The 24,350-nt window shown below is 50.3% G+C and overlaps 1 protein-coding gene across 1 annotated transcript; it reads right to left on the bottom strand.

Annotated features, from left to right (window-relative positions):
• Nucleotides 1-263: 263 nt before the first annotated feature.
• On the bottom strand, nt 264-24,102 carry LOC149334797 (endothelin-converting enzyme 1-like). The gene is made up of 6 exons (XM_089553667.1): nt 24,013-24,102; nt 23,871-23,914; nt 23,514-23,802; nt 20,409-20,511; nt 18,128-18,353; nt 264-2,318 (listed from the first exon to the last, which is right to left on the bottom strand). The coding sequence occupies exons 3-6, from the start codon at nt 23,743-23,745 to the stop codon at nt 264-266; spliced, it is 2,616 nt and encodes an 871-aa protein (XP_089409793.1). The 5' UTR covers nt 23,746-23,802; nt 23,871-23,914; nt 24,013-24,102.
• Nucleotides 24,103-24,350: the final 248 nt, after the last annotated feature.

Raw genomic sequence — 24,350 nt, 5'->3', positions numbered from 1 at the left:
AGATCAAGTCTGCCGCATGAACAGATTTTAAAATGGCGGTTCTTGAGGCGTCGTCAAAAACCTTACGTTACGCATTCGTATACTTAACAACGTTTGCAATAAATGTAAATGAGCGCAGCGCAAAAAGGAAGCTTGACATTAAGCAAGAAAGGAAGGTAAATAGATTACTTTTTGTTAGAAAAGATAAAATTTGTCAAAATAACTCCATAGCAGAAAAAAAAAGAATACGAAAGCAGGTAGAACTTTGGCCCGAAATAAAAGAGTCAGTCAAAAAAAGGGCACTTGTTGGGCGGATTCATAGTGGCATTGTCGCGGCATCCAAAGGCCTTTGCGAACGGCTGAAAGTTGGCGACGGCCTTGTTACAGCTGACGCGTTGAGCTATCTGTTGCTCGTCGTGGAGGCCGCACATAATGAAGCAGGCAGCCAAGAAGAACAGCTGGTCCTCGTTGAAGCCGCTGACCACAACTTGCGAGCGCTCGTGCTCGGCCAGGGTGGCCTCGAACGGCGCATGCGCAGCTTCTATGGCGGGAACCTCGGGAAAGTAGTCGTTGTAATCTCTCCCCGATCCAAGGCAGGAACCTCTCTTGCCCGTCGCTTCCTTGGTTCCAGCAGGTAGCCAAGAGTCGGACACCCTTCCCTTGGGATCGATTTGAAGTCCAGTGGCGTCGAAACTTCGTACCAGCTGCAGCGCGTAGTAGAACCCGAGGCTCCCGTATGTCATAGCCTTAGTTCCGTTCGCGTAGTGCCAGGGTGGCTGCAGGGTCACCAGGGCCATTTGAACGGTGTTGAGGAAGTAGTCGTACTCAATAAACGGGGTCAGAAAGTTGCGAGGGTGCTCCGAGAGGTTGGCGGGGACGTTTAGACGCCGCCAGTTCCTCGCTGCGGTGATCCAGTGTTGGGTGAAGGAGCTGGTGTTTGAGAACCAGCCCGCATATAAATCCGAAAGCCCCTCGGTTGTCAGAAGGCTCCCGGTAGGCCACAGGGCCACGGAGACGTTAAGAACCTTGTCGCTGAGCGCGCGTCTCAAGCCGGTCTCGGCCCATGAAAGGTTGTCGAGTTTAGAGACGACGGCTTGCGTGACTTCGTTCAGCGGGGCGTCTATCGCGTCCCGTCTATAGGGAGGGAAGTCGGTGAGGACACGCAGCGACACTATGAGCCAACGATACGCCGCCTCTACCTCGGTGGCGCAGAATGAGCGCCTCTGCTCGAGGGCCAATGAACGGGTGCCTAGTGTGTGCGTCAGAAAATTTCGATCGGCGATCGGCGAGAAGACTTGGGCGAACGTCCAGGACAGGTCGCGCTTCATCGCAGTGTTGTTGTGGCGCGAGAAGATGTTGTTCATAGCATCCAGGACGGCCTTGTCAGCGAAGGTGACGGCGTCCGCGAGTTGAAACGGGTAGCCCGTAGTGGTATGCAACGCCTGCATCCAGCGAGCCGCGGAGACGTTGGGCATGTGCGTTGGAAGCTCCCTAAGGGAAAGGCGCAACGGTGCTGTCGGCTTTGCTCTGACGGCTCGACTCAATACTTCGTAGATATCACTGTGTGCCTGCACGATGAGCTCGATTTCGTACTCAGGCCGCGGTAGCTGGTTCGGTGCAAGAGCTTGGTACAGACCGTCCCAGAGGGCGCGGTGTGCTCCCGATGCAGCAACTTCTCGTTCGATTGGAAACCATATTCTGTATAGACGGGCTGGTCGCAGTATAACATTAGCCGCTCCATCCGCGAATCCTAGCGGGGTGACGTCGAACCAAGGTCCAATACGCCAGTTTACCGAAAGGTCAATGGCGACTTCCAGAGGGTCCACACCTTCAGGTGTATCATGGGGCCAAGGAACTCTGAGCTCATCCATGAACGCCTTCAAGAGCTCAATGTCTGCGGATGATTTTTCTGGCGAAGCATCGGCCATGCAAGAGGTAAACACGCCGAGCACTTGAGTAGCGATCGGATGGTACGGCACCGCTCTCATCAGGTTCTTCTCGAAGTTTTCTACCCAAAATTGAAAGCCGAAGTCCATGAGGGAGCGCTTGTCGTCCCACCCGTTCGCATACTGATTGTTCCATTTCGAGCAGACGTAGCCGTTGAAGTCGTCGCAAGGATCGATCTTACTGTTCAACCAAGTGTTCAGTATGTGTGCCTGCATCTGGCATTCCTGTGTGCGACAGAGAAGTTCATTTTTTGCGTCAAACACATGCCGCGGCTTGGGCAGGAACACGTAGACGAGTCCGCAGAAGACGGCAGTCGTGGCGAGGGCAATCAAGGCCGGGGCTGCTACGGGCCGGTAAGATCGGCTGGCAGTTTGCGAAGGAAGCGTTGATTCCTGCGGAGAAGAAAAATTGCAAGCATTCACCTAACGCCTGAACAGAACGCGGCTTTCGCGTGTTCTTGTGAAAGGAGAAGTGCACAGTGCATTACAGAGAACGCAGGTTGAGCGCCTTATTCGTCTGATTTTTGCCTCCTTGAAAAGCCGATTCCGGCCAAGCTTGCTCGTTTATCACGGATAAGAAAGACATGCTTCTCCTGACCATACCATGTCCACCTCTCAAGCGCGGGCACGAGCACTCAGCAGGTCATGACGATGATGATGATTTTTATGGCACAAGGGCATCTGTGGACAAAGAGTGTCACGGCACATAGTGTTTTTGTCTACTCAATGTGGGGTCAAAGATTAATCTAGCAAGCATTTTACCCTTAAAAAGCCGAGCAACAGGCTATGGTAAAGCCTGTACCCAATGCATCCCCGTTGTTATCCGGCGGTACTGAGAATCGAATCCCTCACGCCCTGCATGTGAGGCGGATGCTCAAACTACTAAAACCGCCGCTGAGGTCACTCAGCAATTCAGCTTCGAATGACTGGCGACCAGCACTAGCTGGACATGCAATATGAGAAAACAACCCTGGGTACATTGACTGACGGTGTCAGGTTGTCTTGTGCAGTACATTAGTACTGCATCGCGCAGTCGTAGGTTTACCGCCCAAATACGACGAAGCATCAGCCCCACGCGGAGAGATAGTGTAAACAAAGGAAACAATAATCAAGGTAATGGTGGTCCACTCTCTCATCGTGTCGGTCGCAGTCTTGATTGCATTGTGAATCAGACCGCGAAGCAGCAACGGTGATAATAAAAGAGAGCCGTATATCAACGAATACTTATCCCCAAAAAATGTCACCGAAGAGTAGCAAAATATAACGTAGTCTCTCCCTTTGTCAATACCGTGTGGAAACATGAAATGCAATGCTGGGAAGGCACAGTTATTCTAGGGCGGCTCGTATGTGGGCAGCCGCACTACAGCATGGGCAAGTTTTATCCGCTCCTGAACGAGCACCATATTTCCCCACTCTTAAAGCTGTCAAACTAGGCAGCGCGCATGGTTTCCCCGGCTGTTTTTGCAGCTTGAGAACCTCCGCAATCAGCCGCTGTTCTTAGCTGGTTAGAGCGCGTTGACCTGCCTTTGCTGCAGTTTTGAAGCCCCAGGCATAAATCAATCTAGGGGCTGCGTAAATCCCCAAAGCCTCGAATTAAAGGGGCTGCGAAACACTGCTTGGAGGGATACCGGCTATACTTCAGGTGGATTCTTTATGTCACACAGATGCTGACTTAAAAAGAATTACAGGAATCGATGCACAGGAACGGGAGTTATTCAATGAAGAAATTTCAAAATACAAGCGAACGAAACGCTGCCCTCAACTCAATTTTGACGGGGCTTCCCACTCCTATTTTGCTCTCCCGATGACGGCACCTGGCGCAACCAATCAAAACAGCCTGCCAGAGCACGTCGCGGAAGTTTGCACTCCACGGTTGCCTGCTCTCCGTAACTCGTTCTTGCTGAGACTGGCAGCGTCATTTCCATGCCAGAGCCCCCGGTGGTGTATTTTTATTTTACTTCCATTGTAGGCCTTTTATCTAAGACAAACAAGTTGTTTTTGTTCATCTAATATATAACGGAGACAGGTGACAAAACGTTTCTCTATTTATTCACACAATTTGCAGTATATTTACTGTTTGTACAATCATCAAGCTCGCGCCAGGTGATGTCATATCCGCTGCTGAAACCCGCTACTGTGTGGGGACAACATCAGAGCCATGAATTTGTTTTTGGGAGGACATTAAAATATTAAAAAAAGGAATATATGGGGTATTACCGACGCTAATAGCACCATTGTAACTTACTGTACGCGATCAACAGGCAAAATAGTTAACTAAGATAGTGTTTCTGGGCCCCTTTAAGGTTCAGCTTTTTCGTTAGCTTCCATGTCTACTCCCCATAACTGAGTTGTGTCTAGCTAAAACTCCTGCATACTTTCCTATTTATGGAAACTGGTAAGGTGCTGGTCATGCCCTGAAATAGCCCACCAGTAGACGATATGCGAAATTGCTTGGTGGTTTGGCAACCCCGCGCCCACAACTTCCGGTTTCCATCTTGGTTCGGTCGAGCTCGTCGAGCTGGTGCATCGTTTGCTATGCGTACTTTCTTCTTGCGAGTGGAATTTCAGCTTCAGCTGCTGCGTTGTTTTCACTGCTGATCTTTGACCAAATGTAGGTGCTTTCAATAAGCGCCAGCTTACTCCTACCGCGTCTTCAGCTTCGCTTGAAGTCTGGTGCTGATGATCGCAATAATCGGCACTCGAAAGTGAGTTGGAAAGTCGAACTGTGACCGTGTGCTGTTGTCGTTTTAATGCTCACATTAAAGCACCAGTCCAAGTATCACCCATTATCATGGCTATTTTATTCCCAGGTGGATGCGAATTCATCTGGTAGGGTAGCGAGCGGTTATTTTGCGCTGAGTGCGCACGTCTGTTGACAAACTTCTGTGACAGTGCGAACTTTCGTTCGCGCCGACGCCAGGAGCTTCGTGCATTGCAGTCTAATCACACAAGGCCCTCGACCAGCTGCGTAATTCGATTCCTTTACTGTAATGTGCAATGCGCATCCGCGGTTTACAACGTCACCGTTTCAGAGCCCGGCGTCGGTTGATTTTCGCCACAATTCGTTGAAACCGCGTCCTGCTTAAGACGCAGTCAGTCAGTCGACATTAACAAGAGGAAAGTAGGCATGCACATATAATTCAAAATATTGTAAGAAAAGACGCAGCGTTTTTTTTTCAGATAAGCACTGAGCCACCGCGGCAGTTTGATTAGAGAAAGATGCTACAGCTGTAGGTGCATGCACGGACTCGATACGCTGGTAAGCTGTGTGTGCAGGGGCGAAATTAGCATGTTCGGTTGCTTCCGAAACTTAATTAGCTTACTGTTGTGGCAAGCTGTTGGAGCTTGCCACAACGATAATAAAATCTGATGGCCTGAAGCGTTTTCAGAACACTGTTACACGTACTTTCTAGCTTAGAAATGCGTCCCTCCTTCATAATAAAGTAGCCTTACTATTCGCTTCTTTCTTTTTCGATTTTCGTCGCCGCAGATATCGAAGGTATAGGAATCCTCAAGAAATAAAGCATTCGCACCTCAGTTTTTATACCGGTGTATTGCTTCACAAAGACTCCTTAACGCGCATAACATATGCATATGGTCTAGAGAGTTTGGTCGCCCTTCTAAAACTAATTGAACACGGGAAAAACTTAACTGAACACGTAGCAAACTAAGCAATAATCGGCATATGGTTCTTCGAGTGAACTTACTTCGCCACGGCACGAGCGAATGGCCCGCTCAAAAAAATTACCTTCTCTATTACGTTGTTCAAGTATGCGTCTATATATATTCCCGCCCGACCGGAGAGTTGATAAATGCACGAAATCGGCTTCTAATTTTGATCAGAGACAACAAAGGCTGCGGTCCCTATCTTAATTTAAACGCAAATCACCTCGAAAGCTTTGTCAAAAATCAGCGAAGAAAGCGAAAGCTGCGCACTGATCCGCGTGCTGACACATGATACCTCGCATGGCGTTTTGTGTTACTAAAACGTTGGGATGGAGTAAAAAAAAATAGAAAAGCGAAAAGCTGGAAGGCACCTAGTTCTGGAACGCATCGTAGTGTCTTTTCACAGTGGAGAGGGTAGCGCAACGCTGCATCGGCATTTTACTTTTCAAACGAAGCGCAGCCGTTTTAACCCAACGCTGGGCAGCGGTTTCGTTTTCTGTACCGAACAAACATGGAGGACTTAGTTCTCGGAGCGCCGAGAGATGGCGCTGCGCATTTCGCATATCGTCTATTGAGCTACATCGTATTCTTATTCATCTAGTTATTTTAATCTCGAGGTCCCGGGCAGCGGTTACTACCTTCCGTAAGCATATAGATGTATTCAATGACAAATTCCAATTCACCGCTGCTTATCGTAAACTCTTGTGCCGTTGCGAGAATATCCAGCATTATTTTAGATTTCTTCATATTAATTTTAGGCTCGCCTTCCCGCTCTGCATGCCTAGGTTCTCCATCGCTCTTCGTCTTTTGAGTAACTTAGCCAGAAAGTGTAGTTCGCAGTACAAATCTCTGAGTTCCTCTCATAAACATGCGGTGAATTCGCAAGTTCCGTAGATGCTGCCGCCACCTTGCGACCGAGGATAGAAACGATCGAATGATGGTGGGTACCGGCAGAGAGAAACATAGAGCGGAGTGGTTAGAGTGTAAGGTGTGGCCTTGCAAACGTCACTCATTTGTGTTTTGATTTGATGCAATTGTAACGGCCTTTATTCGCAAGAGATGACTGGTTGTGAAGGCCGGTTAGAGCGGGCAAGGGCAGGTCCAGTCCCAGAACAGTTGATGATCTCGCCTCGCGCCGCGCGTCGGCTCTGCTGCTTCAGCTGCCGATCGTCGTCTTCTCGCCTCGCGCCGCGCATCGGTTCTGTTGCTCCGACTGCTAAGCATCTTCCTCTTTACATTTCGCCCCGGGGAAAAAAGAGCCATCCTGTCGATATAGGGGGTCAACAGGACGCAGGGGTCGTAATACGGCTTCAAACGCGAAACGTGAATGGTCTCGCGCCCACGTCGTCGGAGATCGGGCGATGGCGTCACAGGGCTCAACGATGTAAGTGACGGGAGAAGTGCGCTCCGTGGTCCGTGGTAGTTTGGCAGCAACGAAGGCACACGGAGCCAAACAAGGAATTGCGGCTGAAAAGTGTCTGTGCCATGGGAGTGGTCGAAGCGGTATTCCTGGCGCCCTTGGTCAGACGTGGATGACCGGGCGAGCTGGCGGCACTCTTCAGCGTGTCTGGAGGCTTCAGATACGGTTGAGGATTCCGACGAATCAGGATAGTACGGAAGAATAAAGACGAGCGGCGAGGATGGTTCACGGCCGTATAGAAGGAAGAATGGTGAGAAACCAGTAGTGCTCTGCGTAGCGGTGTTGTAGGCATATGTGACGAAGGGGAGGACGACGTCCCAGTTAGAATGGTCTGCCGCCACGTACATTGACAAGATGTCACATAATGTTCGATTGAAACGTTCTGTCAAGCCGTTCGTCTGGGGATGATAGGCAGTAGTGGTGCGACGAGTAATGTTGCATTGCTGCAGAAGAGATGAAACGACGTCTGACAGAAACACCCGCCCACGGTCGCTCAAAACAGTTCACGCGGGGCTCCGTGCCGAAGTATGAAATGGTGCAAGAGGAAGGCTGCAACATCCCGCGCCGTAGCAGCTCGGAGGGCGGCTGTTTCGGCGTAGCGTGTCAGGTGGTCTACAGCGACGATGACCCAGCGGTTTCCTGCAGCAGTGTAGGGAAGTGGCCCATAAAGGTCAATGCCTTTATGGGCCAATGCCAACTCGGTCAAATGGCCTGGATGGGCAAGGCAAAGGCTGCATAGGGCCGCTCGAATGGTGATGATCGGGCTTGCGGCAATGGCAATCGGGGCAGGAACGGACGAATTTTCGAACGTAGTTATACATGCCGCGCCAGTAATAGCGGAGGCGAAGCCGGTTGTAGGTCTTGAAAGCACCGCCGTGAACAGCTTGAAGGTCGCTATGAAAGGCTGCGCATATTTCTGAGCGTATATGTCCAGGGATCACTAGGAGTCATTTGCGGCCATCAGAGAGATAATTTCGGCGGTACAAAATCCCATCATGAATAGTGAAGTGGGCAGCCTGACGGCGGATTGCGCGCGGTACCGACACGACAGAACGGTCTGAAAGATAGCGTACATGAGAAGTTATACAAGGGTCCTTGGACTGCTCGTTCAGCATATCGTCCAATATCAAGGAGGCGCAGTCGATGGCGGGAGGAGAGGCGCTTTCATTGGCTAGAGGTGAACGAGACAAAGCATCGGCGTCGTTATGCTTCCTGCCAGAGCAATAGATCACACGAATATCGTACTCTTGGAGCCGTAAGGCCCATCGGGCGAGGCGGCCATTTCGTTCTTTTAGGGAGGACAGGCAACATAGGGAATAGTGGTCCGTGACGACCGCGAAAGGCCGGCCGTATACGTAAGGACGAAATTTCCCGATCGCCCAAACGATGGCCAAGCACTCTTTTTCAGTGGCTGAGTAGTTTTGCTCTGGCTTCGTCAGGGTGCGGCTCGCGTACGTAACAACATACTCCGATACCAACGCCACTGGCATCTGTGTGGATTTCAGTTGGAGAAGCAGGGTCAAAGCGGCGCAGTATGGGCGGAGAGGTAAGGAGACGGCGCAACGTAATGATCGCTTCGTCACAGGCAGGACTCCAGCTTGATAGGTCGCTGCTGCCACGAAGAGGAGCAGTCAGAGGCGCGATGATAGAAGCGAAATTTCAGATAAAGCGTCGGAAGTAAGAACATAAGCCGATGAAACGGCGAAGTTCCTTCATCGTAGCGGGCTTCGGGAACTCAGAGACAGCACGAAGCTTTGCTGGGTGAGGAAGGACACCCTGCTTCGACACGTCGTGGCCCGAAATCGTCAACTGGCGAGCAGCGAAGCGACATTTCTTTAAATTCAGTTGAAGCCCGGCTGCCGCGAGGCATCCCAAAACTTGCTCCAGGCGAACGAGGTGCGTGTGGAAATCTGGGGAGAAAACAACGATATCGCCCAAGTAACATAAGCATGTTTTCCATTTCAGGCCGCGCAGTATCGTGTCCATCATCCGCTCAAAAGTGGCAGGGGCATTGCATAGTCCGAAGGGCATGATGTTGAATTCATACAGCCCGTCAGGCGTCACAAAGGCTGTCTTGGAGCGGTCAGCGTCGGCCATCGGGACTTGCGAATAACCCGAACGTAGATCTAAAGAAGAAAAGAATTCAGCTCCCTGCAAGCAGTCAAGTGCGTCATCAATGCGGGACAGCGGATAGACGTCTTTGCGGGTGATTTTGTTCAGGCGCCGGTAGTCAACGGAAAAGCGGATAGAGCCATCTTTCTTGGTGACAAGGACAACGGGAGAAGTCCAAGGACTGTGCGATGGTTGTATGACGTCCCTCTGTAGCATGTCATTTACCTGGGCGTCGATAACCTGGCGTTCGGCGGCCGAGACGCGATATGGGCGTTGGCGCAACGGCGAATGGACGCCAGTGTCGATCCGATGCGTAACAGATGAGGTGCGGCCCAAACGGTGGTGGGAGAAGTCAAATGATGACCGAAACTTATCTAGCAGGGCCGCAAGCTGGGTCTTCTGCGGTGGCGAAAGATTCACGTCGATTGGGCGCGCGAAGACGGCTTCGGGAGCGGAATCAGGAGACGGTGGGGAAGAAGTAAGCGAAGACACTTGCATGCGGCAGGGGTCATCCTCATAAGGGTCCCAGGCGACGACGGAGGCGAAAGGCTGGACGCGTCCCAGTAATTCACCGCGAAGAATAGTAGAGGGGCACAGGAATGGATTCGTCAGGGGCAAGGCGCTGCAGCCGGCTGAGACGGTAAGCACGGCGAATGGCAGGGGTAGACTGTGGCGAGAAGCGAAGGAGTCGGAGGGGATGAAGATGACAGGGCCGTTGGATGCAGAGTCGCAATGAACAGAGATGAGCACAGCAGAGCACGGCGGGATCACGACGTCATCAGCCACAGTCAACTTGGAGCACGGGTGAGTGGAAGCGTTCACCGAGGCGTCGCCGAAGGGAAGAAGGGCGACTTCGGAACGAGTGCAGTCGATGACAGCTTTATGTTGGGAGAGAAAGTCCCAGCCTAAGATGACGTCATGAGACAGTGATGCAAAGACGATGAATTCAACAACGTGCGGAACGTCCTGAATAGTAACTCGAGCTGTACAGGCCCCCAAAGGCGCGATAATTTGCAAATTAGCGGCGCGAAGCATAAAACCAGATAGCGGAGTCATCACTTTTCGTAACTGGCAGCACAATTTTGCACTGAGTACAGATACTGCAGCACCGGTGTCAACAAGCGCGAAAACATCAATGCCCTCCACAGAAACGGTGATCAAATTGGCCGGAGAAAGTCGAGGTCTTGAGCTTGGCGACGAGCACCCAGTTCTTGCCTCCGAAACTGCGGGCAGTAGTTTTCCGAAGGGGAAGAGGGACGACGGCACATCGGGGAAACCGAGCGGCGACGCGGAGATGGAGAACGGCGACGAATAGAGGGGCTGTAATCGGAGGAACCAGTGGTCTCAGAAGGCGAAGTGCAGTGAAAAGGCTGGGGAGGGGCGTAGGCGTAACCTCGAGGGTCGGTATCGGCAGCAGGGGACAAAACCTGGCGGCGGCAGTGACGCATCACGTGGCCAGGAATGCCGCAGGCATAACAAATGGGTAGGTTGTCCGGTGTCCGCCATGGACGGAAACGTTGCGGTGGTGGCGGGGCAGGACGAAATGGGGTCGACTGCGGTGGATGTTGGTACGAAACGAACGTGTCTGGGCGGGGACGGCTGACTGCTTCGGCGTAGGTAAGTGGCACAGCGACGGGAGGCTGGGAGGAAACCGGTGGCAGGGCCTCGGACACTTGCTCCCGGATCACTTGCTGAAGTGTGGGAGTCAGGGTAGATGGACCCGAAACAGTAGGAAGAAACGAAAGCTTCTGCGCAACCTCCTCACGGACAAACTGCTTGATCTGGAGCAGTAGCGAGCTGTCATCTGTCGTCATGCTGAGGCTAGTTACTGTGTCTGTCTGTGCAGAGGGCTGCCGAGTGAAAACGCGCTGTCGGCGGAGTTCGTCGTAGCTTTGGCAGTGGTCGAATATATCGGTGACAGATGTGACGTTCTTGCCCACAAGCATATTGAAAGCGTCGTCTTCGATTCCTTTCAGGACGTGTTTAACTTTATCGGCCTCCGCCATGGACGCATTGACGCGCTTGCAGAGATTGATGACATCTTCTATATATATGTAGCTGGTGTATGATTCACCACTCTGCTGTGCGCGAACGCGGAGACGCTGCTTGGCGCGAAGTTTGCGTACTGCCGGACGGCCGAAGATGTCGGAGAAGCTGGTTTTAAATTCGGTCCAAGTGGTGAAGTCCGATTCGTGGTTTTGGTACCAAAGGTGGGCGACGCCGGTTAGGTAGAAGATGACGTTGGTAAGTTTCATAGTGTCGTCCCATCGGTTATGAGCGCTCACCCTGTCGTAAGAGGACAACCAATCCTTCACGTCGTGATCGTCCGTGCCGCTGAAGACGGCAGGGTCGCGCTGGCGGAGCGCACCATGGCAAGCAACTGGTGCCGGCGAGGAGCCGGCTGGCTGGTTGGCGTTGGCAGGCATGGGGGTAGTGATGGTACGGTTACGTAGCTCCAGGACGGAATACCGCACTTCCACCAAGATGTAACGGCCTTTATTGGCAAGAGATGACTGGTTGTGAAGGCCGGTTAGAGCGGGCAAGGGCAGGTCCAGTACCAGAACAGTTGATGCTCTCGCCTCGCGCCGCGCGTCGGCTCTGTTGCTCCGACTGCTAAGCATCTTCCTCTTTACACAATAGAAAAAAAAAGTATCGAAGTAAGCGAATTTTCAGTGTGCTACAGAGCACAAATAGAGCAGTGAGCAATTAGATTACCTTTTTTTTTGGTTTGGTTTACGATGTTAACGACCCAAAGCGACTCAGGCAATGAGGGACGAAGTAGTGGAGGGCTCCGGATAATTTCGACCACCCGGGGTTCTTTAGCGTGCACTGACATCGCACAGTACCCGGGCCTCTAGCGTTTCGGGTCAGCAGCCGAACACCATAACCCCTGAGCCACCGCGGCGGCTCAGTCAATCTCCACTCGCCTCAAAGTGATCAACGTTTAAAGATCGAATGGGTAGAAATGCTCCGAATCGGAAAGGCAGCGTTCATTTCGCGGACGACGATTTCTTCTGCAGTCGTAGAGATAAACATTTCACTTGTTAGTGTCTTCCCCCAATGTGAACGTTTCTGCTGGCGCGACTCGAAATATTCTCGAAGGTACACGCTGTTTGTGAATCGTTATACACGATGCGTTTTTAAACATACGTCAAGTGCGCACATGTGAAAACGATCAAGCTGAGGTATACACGCATGCTGCTGACAGCTCATAAATACGTTCCACCATGCCGTGAAATGGATGTCAAAACGATGGCAGGGTCTGTTCTGACGCTAGCCAGCAGAATATCTCTACCGGCAGTTGCCTCCTGTAGGCGGCTTTCTTCAAAGCAATTTGTCAGTTTTTTTTTTCGCGGCCTCCGAAGAGGCACCTAATCCTTTTCTCGTGAGTTCCAAAATATCCCCATATCTCTCTAAACGTTAGTACCTTCCCGATTAGTATTTTTGTAACTTTATTCCAGTATTTTCACTTACAGCTCTTCTACGATTCTGTAATACGTCAGGCCCAACATGCCTGAACAAAAATTTTGAATATTGGAAAACTGGACGGTACTGGTGTAGAAATACTAGAGGTAATGGTCCATTCTTCCGATATGTACCAAAACCTTTCTTTCATGGTGTTTCCGCCGGTCGCATCGAGCAGTTATGACTGCCATAGAATATTCAATGGGGAATGCATTTGACGATCGCAAAAAACATTAACAGCAAAAAAAAATCAAGCCTACCACCGGAGATCTGCGGATATATTGATTTTTACAGTGAAATCTTAGAATGGATGAAAAAATTGTGGTCATAAACATTCTACCGTTCGAAAATGCTTTCGTCCAGAATTGTTGGGTATGTGACTGCTGATGTTTCGACCGTGACATAAGCTTGCTCATAATCTATGAAGGCCACATATCTTCTGCGGTTATCTTGTTGGTTATCTTCTGCGCATTTCTCAATTCCCTCATTGATGAAGTTGATCTGGTCAATTGTCCAGTAGCCTTTACAAAATCTAGCCTGCTCCTTTGGGTGACTGAAGTCTAGGGTTGTTGTTATTGGTTTGGTTTGGTTTGGTTTATGGGGTTTAACGTCCCAAAGCGACTGAGGCTATGAGAGACGCCGTAGTGAAGGGCTCCGGAAATTTCGACCACCTGGGGTTCTTTAACGTGCACTGACATCGCACAGTACACGGGCCTCTAGAATTTCTCCTCCAAAGAAATTCCAGCCGCCGCGGCCGGGATCGAACCCGCGTCTTTCGGGTCAGCAGCCGAGCACCATAACCGCTGAGCCACCGCGGCGGCGGTTGTTGTTATTGTATTAATGATTACCTAAGTAAATACTTTGTAGGCACGGACAGTAAACTTATCTGTCTTTAGTTTCTCGTCATTGACGTCCTGTTTATTTTGGATTGAGATAATGTTAGCGTTATTCCAAGGTTCTGCTACGCTAGAGGTTGTACAGCACTGCGTAGAGAGGGTGGCAAGTTTTACTAGCACAATCTTCCCACCGCCCTTCAACAGATCTCAGGTTATCTGTTCTTCGGCAGCCGCTTCCAGCATTTGATCGCTTGTAAGGCTTTTTTTCACTTCCACTGTCGTTATGGGCGGGAAGCATGCATTCTCCACATCTCTGCCTACGTGATTATTAACTTCAGGGATGCTACTTCTGCTACTTTAACTATCATATCCATACTGAAGGAGGACTCATATTTATGGTGAATTTTTCAAATTCCATTCGCAGAAAGAAAGTTGGAGTTCAGAGCAGTTTTTCAACAGAATGTTTCTCGCTCAAAAAGGAAAACGCAAGTGTGTGGGATCGGTCCCTAACTCCACCAGCAAAAACTCAGACTTGGTCCCGAAACTCGCGCAGCTGGCGCATTATGGCGCGGAAAGCTATCCTGCTGTCTTGCCCCGCCACGTCGTTTATATACTGACATCGCAAGTGGGTTTACCTATAGTAGGATACAAGGCTTTTGTCCGCGGCTTATTACTTCGCAGCCAATCACAACAGTAAACTTTAAACATTTCACATTTAAACAGGCAGCTATCAAAATTCAAAGACCGTCATTTTTTTTTCTCGAGATTAACTTCATGCTTAGATAACAAGAAAAGTTTTAACAACGCACTACTTTTTTGTGCAGGAGTAATTCTGTGCGCTGGGCCTGGTTTGTGCGGAGCTTCACTGCACTTCAGTTGTTCCGACTATAATGGTCGTGCGTGGCTTATTCCTTTAACCAACACTTCGAATGTGCACTGAGTAAACAAAGAGCGACGATCTCGCTAATTCAGAGAGCTACCGCATTTATCATTCCAGATTAATCAGGTCGCCACGACAGAAGGCCGCCGGACAACAGCGGCCTCAAACCCGTATATACCGCGAAGTAATTTTCTGACGCACTATTCAGGCGTCTGATTTCTCCACACAGTGTGAGGTGTGTCCGATCCATATTTACCGGTGTGTGGACGGGAGAGCCACTCTTTGCTGGGTTTCCATTTCCGGGATCTCGTGGTCCTGGGATCGCGTTGCCGATTTCTGGTTTACCAAAGGCCTGGAAGGGAGGCCCTTTCACCCAGGCTCTGCGATCGGGAGAATGCTGCCGAGTGCAGAAAACGCGCCATATTTAAGAACTGCGATCTCGCGGTGTGCAGCAAAAGAAAGCTGTGACTGAAATTTTGAAAAAATAAAAATAAAAGGGTGGTCGCGAGTGCGTAACGCGGCTCCTCTCTCCCTTAGCCCTACCATCTCCCTCTTCTCCGCTAAAAGGGGAGAGAATTGTCTCTCTCCCTCTTTCATCAACCGCTTTCTTTCTCTCTCCCTTTTCCCTAAAAGTGAAGAGGGACCTTCCCTCTATCCATTTTTCAATTGCCAGCTGAGTGACCCTGCAGACGTTGGCGACGGCCTGAAAGTGAGGAACGAGCTGTAGTAGGATACAACTTTAAAAAACAGCAGTTGCTAACACTGGGCCACAGTCCGCTGCGTCTTGTATTACTCCGCCGGCCAATCACAAAAGTAAACAAAAACAGCCTTTTAATATTTCACTGTATCAAACAATCTACGTCTCAAAATTCTAGAGCTCATAGTCTGTTTCTTGTGGTAACCTTCTTGTTTAGGTAACAAGAAACATTTAAGCAGCGGACTACTTTTTTGTCGTGGAGTAATTCTGTGCGCAGAGGCTGAATGTGGGCGGAGCTTCACTGAAAAGTTAAGTTGTATCCGACTATATAAGAGCGAACGCTCTAAAATCGAAACTGCAGATACATGGGAGGAACTCTGGGTGCAGTGACTGCTGCAGAAATGTTATTGGTATTGGAATGTGGGTTTTCATATGGACGAAGCGACCCGCGAGCTATGAGGGACGCCCTGGAGGAGGGTTCTTGAGTAATTTCTGCCACCTGGAGTTCTTCAACGTCCGCTGCGAATAAAAAAGGCTTTCCCTCCGACTGCCCATAAAATATCTCCTGTGGGCAAACATCATATTCCTCTGCTCAATCCTCTCAATCACTTTATATCGATCTAAGCTAACTTAACTAACAAGAAGAATAAAGTGTCACGAGCAGCATGGTGGCAGCCCATAGCAATGCAAAGAGACAGCTGCGATCGCCCTTCGCCCGTCGGCATCTCGGAAAAATTCAGGGGGCGGCGGGGCACTTTGTTGACCTGAAGCGCGGTGAGGCGAAAACCTTAAGCGCGTTGTTGCTGCTTGTGTCACTGATGTGTGGTTAAGATGTTAATTGAGTACACAATTGTTTGTGAATCTTAAATCCTGGAGACACTGGAGGGCGTTTGGGAGGCATCCGTATGATTCAACGCCTTTCTGCAAACACTCTCCAGCGTCGTAGACAAGGAGAACTTCATATGCGTTGGCAGGAAGTAGCGTAGCCTTTAGCACGCTGGTCTGCGGAACAGAAGGATGGTGGTTCGAATCCCATCATGCAAAGATATTTTTTTTTCTGGTCTGACTAGAAAAGTGTGAAACCTGTGCTGACAACCTTCTGTCGACAACGATGAGGCATTAAAGGCCTTCGCATTAAAACCTTGCGGTAGCGCGACAGTACGGACAAAAATTTAGCCGATCATTACAGTTCTCGGTAATGCGCTTTTTGAGCGCACCGGCTGCGGTATTCGAACCGTAGGCGACCGCGTACGGAACACGCAGTGTCGAACGAAGGCGGCTTTGAGTTTCGAATTTGGAAGCGCGCAAAGCGTTCCGCCGCCGTTAAACCTCACCTCGGGCGAACGGCCAGCAGGTTTAGAGCACGCTCTACACTGGCGCCACCTCTGGCGAGTGACGCATACCTTACTGATGACGTCATCGGAGAGCAGACGATGATGCGCGCTACTTTGGTGCCGCTGGTTGCCGCCGCGCAACCTGCCATCATGCCCATGGAGGGAAAAAAAACTGAGGAGGGAGCGTCCAGGAACCGCCTTGAAGCCTAGTCTTAACAAGTAAAAATATAGTAAAAGAAAGAGAGTTTGTCCCCGTAATCACGCCACGTGATAGCGTGCGGTAAAATCTAGCCCAGCTATCTGCGGTAAATCTAGTGCGGTAAATCTAGCGCTCCGCGCGCGCATGAGTGGATTAGCGCGGCAAACTGATTGTAGATCAACCTCCTTGCAGTAGACGCCCGCACCACATGCCGCGCACACGCGCGCACTAAAAAATACCAGAACCAAAACATAAAGAACTGACTGGGAGAGCGAAAAACTGAGGGATAAAACGGCTTCATAAACACTCGGCTTGCGAACGCTGGCCGCGTGACGTCACGCTCCCTCCTCAGTTTTTTTCCTCCATGCTAATGCCGCACCCTCCTCCTCCTCTTTCTCCCTTGCGCTGTCTTCCGTTGTGCTCGAGCTCGGTTACGCCAACGATGGCGAGGCTTGCCGCTCTCTCCGGAAGAAATCGGTTCGGTAACGATCGCAATCGCACCCAGTTTTTGACCGGAAAGTTAGCCGTGCCGATAAACTTCCTTCGGTCATGTATTGAACTCTCTATATGTGAACGCATCATTGGGAGTGCAGTTTTATCTCTTTAACCAGCGTGGTGTGCGCCTGACTTACCGCTGCGTTCGTAGCGGAGCGTGCCATTCGTGGGCTTGTGGAGCCGGGATGCCGTAACGTTGGGCTTGTTTTTCCGGCTTGTGGTCTAGCCAGTGAGTGACGGGGCGACAAGGTGCCGCGAGTGGAAGGGAGAAGCTGCGCAGTGAATAAAGCACGTCCTAATTATAATCCCAGCGAGCCAAGAGTGCACTTCTTTAAGTACTGTATATTCCAATGTCACGAGGCATGATTTTTTTTCACAACCTCAGTTTAACTAGACCCACACCATCCCCGTGAAATGACGTGATCCATAGCAAGGTAAGGTGACACCTTCTCACCGTTCACATGGCCGATGGCAATAGTTCACGTGAACTATTTGAACTCCTTGAAGGGCATAGAAACGAATTTCTTATTTGTGTGTTTATTCTTTAAAATGATGACTATGTGAGTAAACACGGATCACCCCGTGGTATGCGCCTATGGCCGCTAGATAATTCATAATTACGTTTCTTCCTGACTCTGTTTAGGTTGTGGTTTGCCATACAAGCTGCCGACGGGAAAGACTGGAACGCTTAGAATCTATGTCCATACAACAGCCCACTATTCTACCGCGGAGAGACAGTTTGCACGCAAAAATTGGCAGTCGCATAGATCGGCTATGCCAGGATATACGTAGCAAAAGCAGGCATGCGACACAGCTGACGAAGCGAGCGGAGGCGAGCGCAACGACGAGGCAAGCGGTGTGACGTCATACCAAATGGCGGCTGCGGCAGCGGCTCCGCGGCGAGGCGCGCGGTGTGACGTCATGGCAGATGGCGCGGCAAGCGCTCGGTGTCCGCCAGCTGCGGCGGTTGCTAGGCAACGGTTCAAGGTCGGTCTATGTGCCTCCTCGGAGCAACGCCACAGCGAAATCGCAAGTTCGTGGCCAATGCAGCTTCCCCTACAATAACGAAGTGTGCTGTTACTTCTACACAGGCCTTACCGTTCCTCTAGCCAGTCCTCTAGGTCGAGCTGTTTCTGACAACGGGTGGGCGATCTGTGCCGTGATAGGCCTGGAAGGACGGCGGTACCCGTCCCTCAACTGCCTCGAGCCCTGTCGTGGCGTTGACGTCGTGCCCGGTGTTGGCGGCGTTGCTGTGACCTGCTGGGAGCTGGCCGTGGGCTTCGGGATGCTGCTGGACACTGCAGCAGAGGACCCACCTTGCAACCTGCCGATGAGAAAGAGCGGAATGTTTGGAATCGATGTTCATGCAACAGCACGCTCTCATTTGGTGCACAGACAGTTTGCGCACAGTAAATGAATCTGCCGTTTCTGCAACACTGAGTTGAAAATGCCTCATTATCTATACGTACTACATTATACATCTAGAGAGAAAATGTTTATAACAAAGTAAGACGGCCAGTCTTCATTCACCATATGGAGTAATCATCTTTGGGTTGAATGCGGCGAATGTGCTCGCTTCTGTACAGGAGCTCAACTTTTGCTTATGGCTCCTCCAGGGAGGGCCTTGAGGGCTTCGTGTAAGTGCGCTGTTCATGCAGAAAGATGGAAACAGTGTCGTCCAAAGCGTGACCGAATAAAGATGGCTGTGTTGGGCTTTGTGATGCATGAGTGCCGGAGGTTATCACGCGGCAAGCACTAGGTTAAACAATCTTTATTCTTTTTTTGAACGAAATATAGGTTATTTCTTTAAAATGTTTCTTTCCTGCAGGAGCATAATTATACATGATAAATCGACAAGTTTGTTTCCTTCCAAGGTGCGCCTTGGGCGGAAATAAATGTATTGTTTCAAAATTAAGGGAAATGCTCTTTGCGTACTTGTACATACACCTCCATACACTGTGTAAGTTTGCGTATGACCAATACGAATCCCACATAAACGCACTTCAGTAGAAAGGTTCTTGGTGTCTACCTGGGTTGCAGTCGCATTGGCTTTACCAGGCGGAGCTTTTTGTTGACGGTTACAGAAATTACGTTGAGGAACCCGCATGACAAGAGTCAGTGTTAGCAATAAGTTGGAAATTGTTTCCTTTGGTACACAGTGCACCTGCTGCGAAAGGTTCTGCGAAAACCCATATGCAATGCATCTTTTCCTGCTCCGCACGACAGTGTCGAGTTACGAATTGCGGGATTGACGGTAATTTCTAATGAGCGCGTTCTGGCTTCTCGCCGAGTATCTGCCACAGCACGATCGAGCAGATTAATGAAATTTTCATTGCTTTTCAAAGGTCACGAATTTACCAGGAGTTTTTGTGGCTGCTTATATCTCTGCGAATAGTAGTTAATCTGCTTTAAACGCCACAACCCTAAGCATCGATGCATCTTATAATAGTAATCTCGGCCAACGCATATATCTTGTCTGCGGCTGCCTTCTATGTGATTGTTCTCTACTTATTGCCGAAGGCGCGGCAGCTCTCCATTTGTTGCACACTGGTGGGCATATGCAAAAAGTCATTGATAAGCCCATGGCTGCAAGAAAATCTATATACCGACCGCTAGAGCCTCATTTTCGGACTGCAAACGTTTAGTGCGGCCACTTTTTGCCGTATTTCACTGCGTCGACCTCTTTGAAGGTTTTGTTGTACTCTGAAGACTAACTCGTGAACAGTGCCTGCTTTGACAGCTTATGGTGAAAAACTGTTCAGTATCGAAAAGCACCCACTATACTGATGTACGGACTTTTGAAAGGAATTCTACGTGATCCAACGCCAGGCGCTGCTTTAGATGTCTAGCTCTCGGTTTGTAATGCGAAGGCTTTTGCAGGATATTTTATAGCCATATCCGGTTCAGATTCGACAACAGCGAAACTGCAACCGCAGTTAAACGTCCCATGTCGCGACATCAGCGATGACAAGCAACATTCCTTCGTCGCTTTTGTACAGATTGGACCTTCTGGCTCTCTAAATTCAAGGGCATAGCGTTTCACAATCTGCTGTAAAGTCGCCATTTCGCTTGTGGTATAGACTTGGCTTTTGGGCTTGTTGCTGCATGGTCGATAAATAAACGGTAGCGTAGCAGAAGGCGGAGACTTGGAAACGGAGACCAGCTGCAGAAGCCCTCGTGCTTTTCGTCTCAGTTTCTGTGTCCTCGTCTTCTGCTGCGCTACCGTTTGTTTATCGGCATAGACTCCCCTGAATTCCGGAGGTCGCCATAGCGGCGGCGCGCAAAGCTGCATGTCGACAAGCCGCTCCTTTCTCTATTTGGAGGCAGGCATTCGGCGAGTATCTGTCGTTTTTAAATGCAGATACAGCGGGATTCTCACCCGGTGCTGGTGACCTCTGTGCTGACCGGGGGACCGCTGGAGGTTGCCGGTTGCTCTATCACCATCCCGGTGGACGGCACGGCAGAGGAAGTCGTTGCTGTCGCTGCAGTTTAAAACATATTTTAATTGAGACGCGATTTTCGTTGAACGCCTCGCAGGGGCACTCCATCCAATTTTTTTTTTATCGTAAAATTTCGTTCTATGACCCTTTATGGCTGCACTCATGCCTGTTCGGCAGCCAAAGCCAGATTTTATACTGAAAAAAAACAGGGTTAAAAAGTATTGATTTCAGACCCCTTGATTCAAACTCATGACGTCATGACCGAAAAGGACTCAGTGAACACCTTCCACAAGGGAACGAATGGCGTTATAGCCTAGACCCAGTTTCTGCACGCGATAAGCTGTCTTGACGTCACCGACGACTGCTGTTGGAAACGGCCGCTGGAGGCGACACCAGTATTTATTTCTAATGCGGTTGGGTTAAGGGTCCCGTGTCGCAGAAAATCCGGAGTCATCGTGGCCGTCGTTGGCAGTGAGCGAAAAATTCACTGAAAATCTCCAAAGCATCAACTTAGGCGGAGGGCAGGTCACCTATGTCACGTGACCTTGCGACGTCCTCACAACCTGGCTACCGAATTATGAGAAGCTGCTCACCGTGGCAGGTAGCAGTTGATTATTGGTCTCGACAGTTTGCTCGAGAAAAGCAACCGGGGCCTTTCAAGCCGTACCGGCGACTGCAGCGCACCACTTAAAGGGAGACTGAAGCACTTTTTCTGAAAATCGGGCTGGCAGCGGCATCCTATAGTTTTTCATGCTGTATACTGGAATATTGCATCCAAATAAGGCAAAAACAAGCGCGAATTGCCTTTTTTAGCCGAAATATGCGGCCTGTGCCGCGGGGCACGCCGCGCGGCGCGCCGCCGCCTGTGATTGGTCAAGAGAGGTCGTGACGTCACTTTGAGGACTGGAGCAGCTGCCGATGCGGATCCGGCGCTGCGTTGAGGGCAGATCGCAGCTTTCCGTGTCGTTGTAAAAGCGAATACGGCGACTATTTTTTTTTACTGACCACCGAAGCAAAAGATACTACAGTTTGCTCATTCCACGTATCGCCTGAAACCAAAAAAGACACAAGCAAAAAATTCTATGCCTAGCACAAGCATACGCCAGCGTCAAAGACGCGATGCAGACCATGCGTAAAAGGTGCCAGCACAACATCGGCTCGTATTCTCGGAAAGGAAGGGGTGCGAACAATACTGAAGTCAATTACCACCACCGGACGCCTCCTGGCTCGCCCGGAAGAGCGTCATCCTAAAGAAAAGGCCCAAAGCACTGTGTAAATCCTGTTCTCAATACCCGGCGTTGCAGGTTGGGGCAAGAAAGTATTTCAAGTGAACGATGAAGGAGCACAAAGTTGGTGTCAAAATTAGCGAAGCGCAGTGGCCAAGCACTGCGAGGCATGTGACCACAAGATAGTGACGCAATCATGGTGCGCTGGAAACCAAGCCAAATACGCGCACAAATACGCTTCACTCCTGGCGCGTTCAGCAGATGCCAGAAAATATTAATCGCTGCCTCGGAAACGTTCGCCCTTCCTAGATTTGCAGTTTAGGTTCAGTGAAGTAGTTGCCAACTATATGTGTGTTTAAAAGCCAAGCTAGCTGCAACTCGCCCGCTGCCACAACTTGATGAAGAAACCGAGTAAGGTTGCGGTGTTTTTTTGCAAAAACTCGGTTGGCATTCATTTCTCTCATAAATTTGCATCCGAAATCAACGTCGAACGCTTTCATATTAATTGCTTAGCTAGGATTAAAAGAGATGCCGCATATGAAGAGCTTCGATGCTTGCTTGCTTTGCTTTATTGTGCTTTGCTCTGCTTGCTTGCTTGCTTGCTTGCTTGCTTGCTTGGACACGTCGAACCGAGTATAAAATCACTAACCGAGCCTTGCTGAGCACGTCTCAGGTGGTCTGGCCGCACCTAAGCTGAGGAGAGCGACACATGCTTAAGCCTCTATAAGGTTTCTTCAGGGGCTAAGTGAGCATGTTTCTACTTTTAAAAGAGGCGCTTCTTCGGAATGGTGACACGCCTCTTATGCGCGAGGAAATCGATGGAACTGTGTCATGGTTCAGCCGCGCCTTTTCGACAGAAATCTCCAGAGATCACACTAGGACAAGCTCTGCCTGTAGCCGCTCTTACGAAAGTGTTTCGAGCAGAGTAAGCTTGCTTTAGTCGGCTTGAATTCTTCGTCACAGCAGCGAGCGGTTGTGCTGCGAGCTTGTAGTAATGCGGAAAACAGTGGAAGACGACACAGTCGCGGCCGTAGTTGTTCGTGGACACGAACGCAGAGTAGTACCTGTTGAATCTGATTCTCAAGATCGGCTGACACGTTTTGTACGTCGCAACGCACGCAGTACGAGGAACAACGCATGCAGCACGAGAAACAACGCGCGCTGAAAGCGCGCTCGGGTCCGCCGAATCATCCCCGGCTCCTCGACATGACGTCACGCTGGCCGACATGGACCAACACCACCTAGACTAGTCAAGGTGGTGTTGCATGGACGAGGTTTCCCTCTCCGCTGTTCCCCTCTCCTGCGCTCGCGCGGGGCGCGGGAATTTTGAACATCGCGTTTTTAATTGGTGATTGCGCCGCTGTTTTAGCCAAAATCGAAAAAATAATTTCACAGACGTGATCAGCAATGACACTACTTCAAAACCCTAGAAGGTTAGCTGATTCGAGAACCGCCTCAGTATCCCTTTAACAGATGCACCACTGCGCCAGGAGTGGTATGAGGACTCCCAGCGATCTAAACGTCCAGAATGACCAATTCCGCATATAAGGGCATTGACAAATTCATGCTTTCGCGCCATACCCTAAAGAGGGAGCTTAAGTGTACCCTCCGTTTTTTTTTTGTTTTTTTTTTCACCTTTTCTAGCTCATTAAAACTGTTTCCAGTGATATGACGCAGCGTCTTTGCCATTAGAAACGCGGTTAACTAACTTAGATTTGTCCTCAGTTGCAATTTAACTGTCGAGTTCTCACGGCAGGTACTATACGAAACCAACACCACAAATGTGGCTGCAGCAAAGTAGGAAGAATAATTGCTTACGTGCGCCTTGCTCAGCCGTAGTGCACCCTGGCTGCTGCTTGCTGAGCCTCGCACCTCCTTGCTCTGCGGTGTCTGCCTTGAGCCGAGGCCTTGAGCTGGCGCCCACATCCTGGGCTGCACGTTCGGAGCTCCTGGGGGAACGCTTCCTTGGGCGGCGCCCACGTGACCTGTACGTTGAGGAATGCGTCGGTGATGCTCCGGGAGGGCTTCGAGATCGCCTCGGGGACTCCATGACAGTGCGCCACGGCTTCTTCGTCTTCTGCTGCAGAATACTGCTCGTGGCCACCAGCTGCGCGAGCAGCCACCGGGAAGAGAAGTCGTTGTCGTTGCTGTCCTCAAGAAGATAATGGCACTTACCCACTGCGAGGGATTGGCCAAGACACAGGCGGCGATGACATTTGCTGAAAACGTTAAAAAAATGAAGAAAAAAATAAATAAAAAATTGGAATCATAACAATAAAAAAACAAGAATAATGTAGTCAAGGGTCTGACGGCATACCGTCTGGACAGGTATCATGGTGATGAGGAATACTGGTCACTGGCCAAGGTCAATAAAAATGGCTGACGACACTCGTTCTCACCGCTGAGCCACTGTCACGACTGATGAGTGCAGACTGGTACGTACGGACATATTTAAATTCTGTAAAGATAGTCCTCGTAGCGCTGGTTACGCAGCCCAGCCTTTTGGTACGTTGACGAAGCGAACACGCTGAGCGGTGCCCTAGTTAACCTGGAGGCGCGTGCTATCCACAGGTGTTTTGGCTGTCGCAGGTGCGTGCCGCTGCATGAAATTCGTCCGAGGAGCACTTAGAAGGGCACTCGGAGGGCACTTAGAAG

The sequence above is a fragment of the Amblyomma mixtum genome, chromosome 7 (genome assembly GCF_055824585.1).
Source record: "Amblyomma mixtum isolate Tamu chromosome 7, ASM5582458v1, whole genome shotgun sequence".
Classification (NCBI taxonomy): Eukaryota; Metazoa; Arthropoda; class Arachnida; order Ixodida; family Ixodidae; genus Amblyomma; species Amblyomma mixtum.
Note: the sequence above shows the minus strand (reverse complement) of the source record. Positions and strands in the feature narration are given on the sequence as shown.

Excerpts from the sequence above, each read along its gene's own strand:
- LOC149334797 (XM_089553667.1), bottom strand. The coding sequence starts at position 23,745 with ATGGAGTCCCCGAGGCGATCTCGAAGCCCTCCCGGAGCATCACCGACG. Across the intron at positions 20,512-23,513 it reads TACGGCTGAGCAAGGCGCAC|CGACAGCAACGACTTCCTCT; the intron begins GTAAGCAATTAT and ends TTTAAACTGCAG. Across the intron at positions 18,354-20,408 it reads ACAGAGGTCACCAGCACCGG|GTTGCAAGGTGGGTCCTCTG; the intron begins GTGAGAATCCCG and ends TCTCATCGGCAG.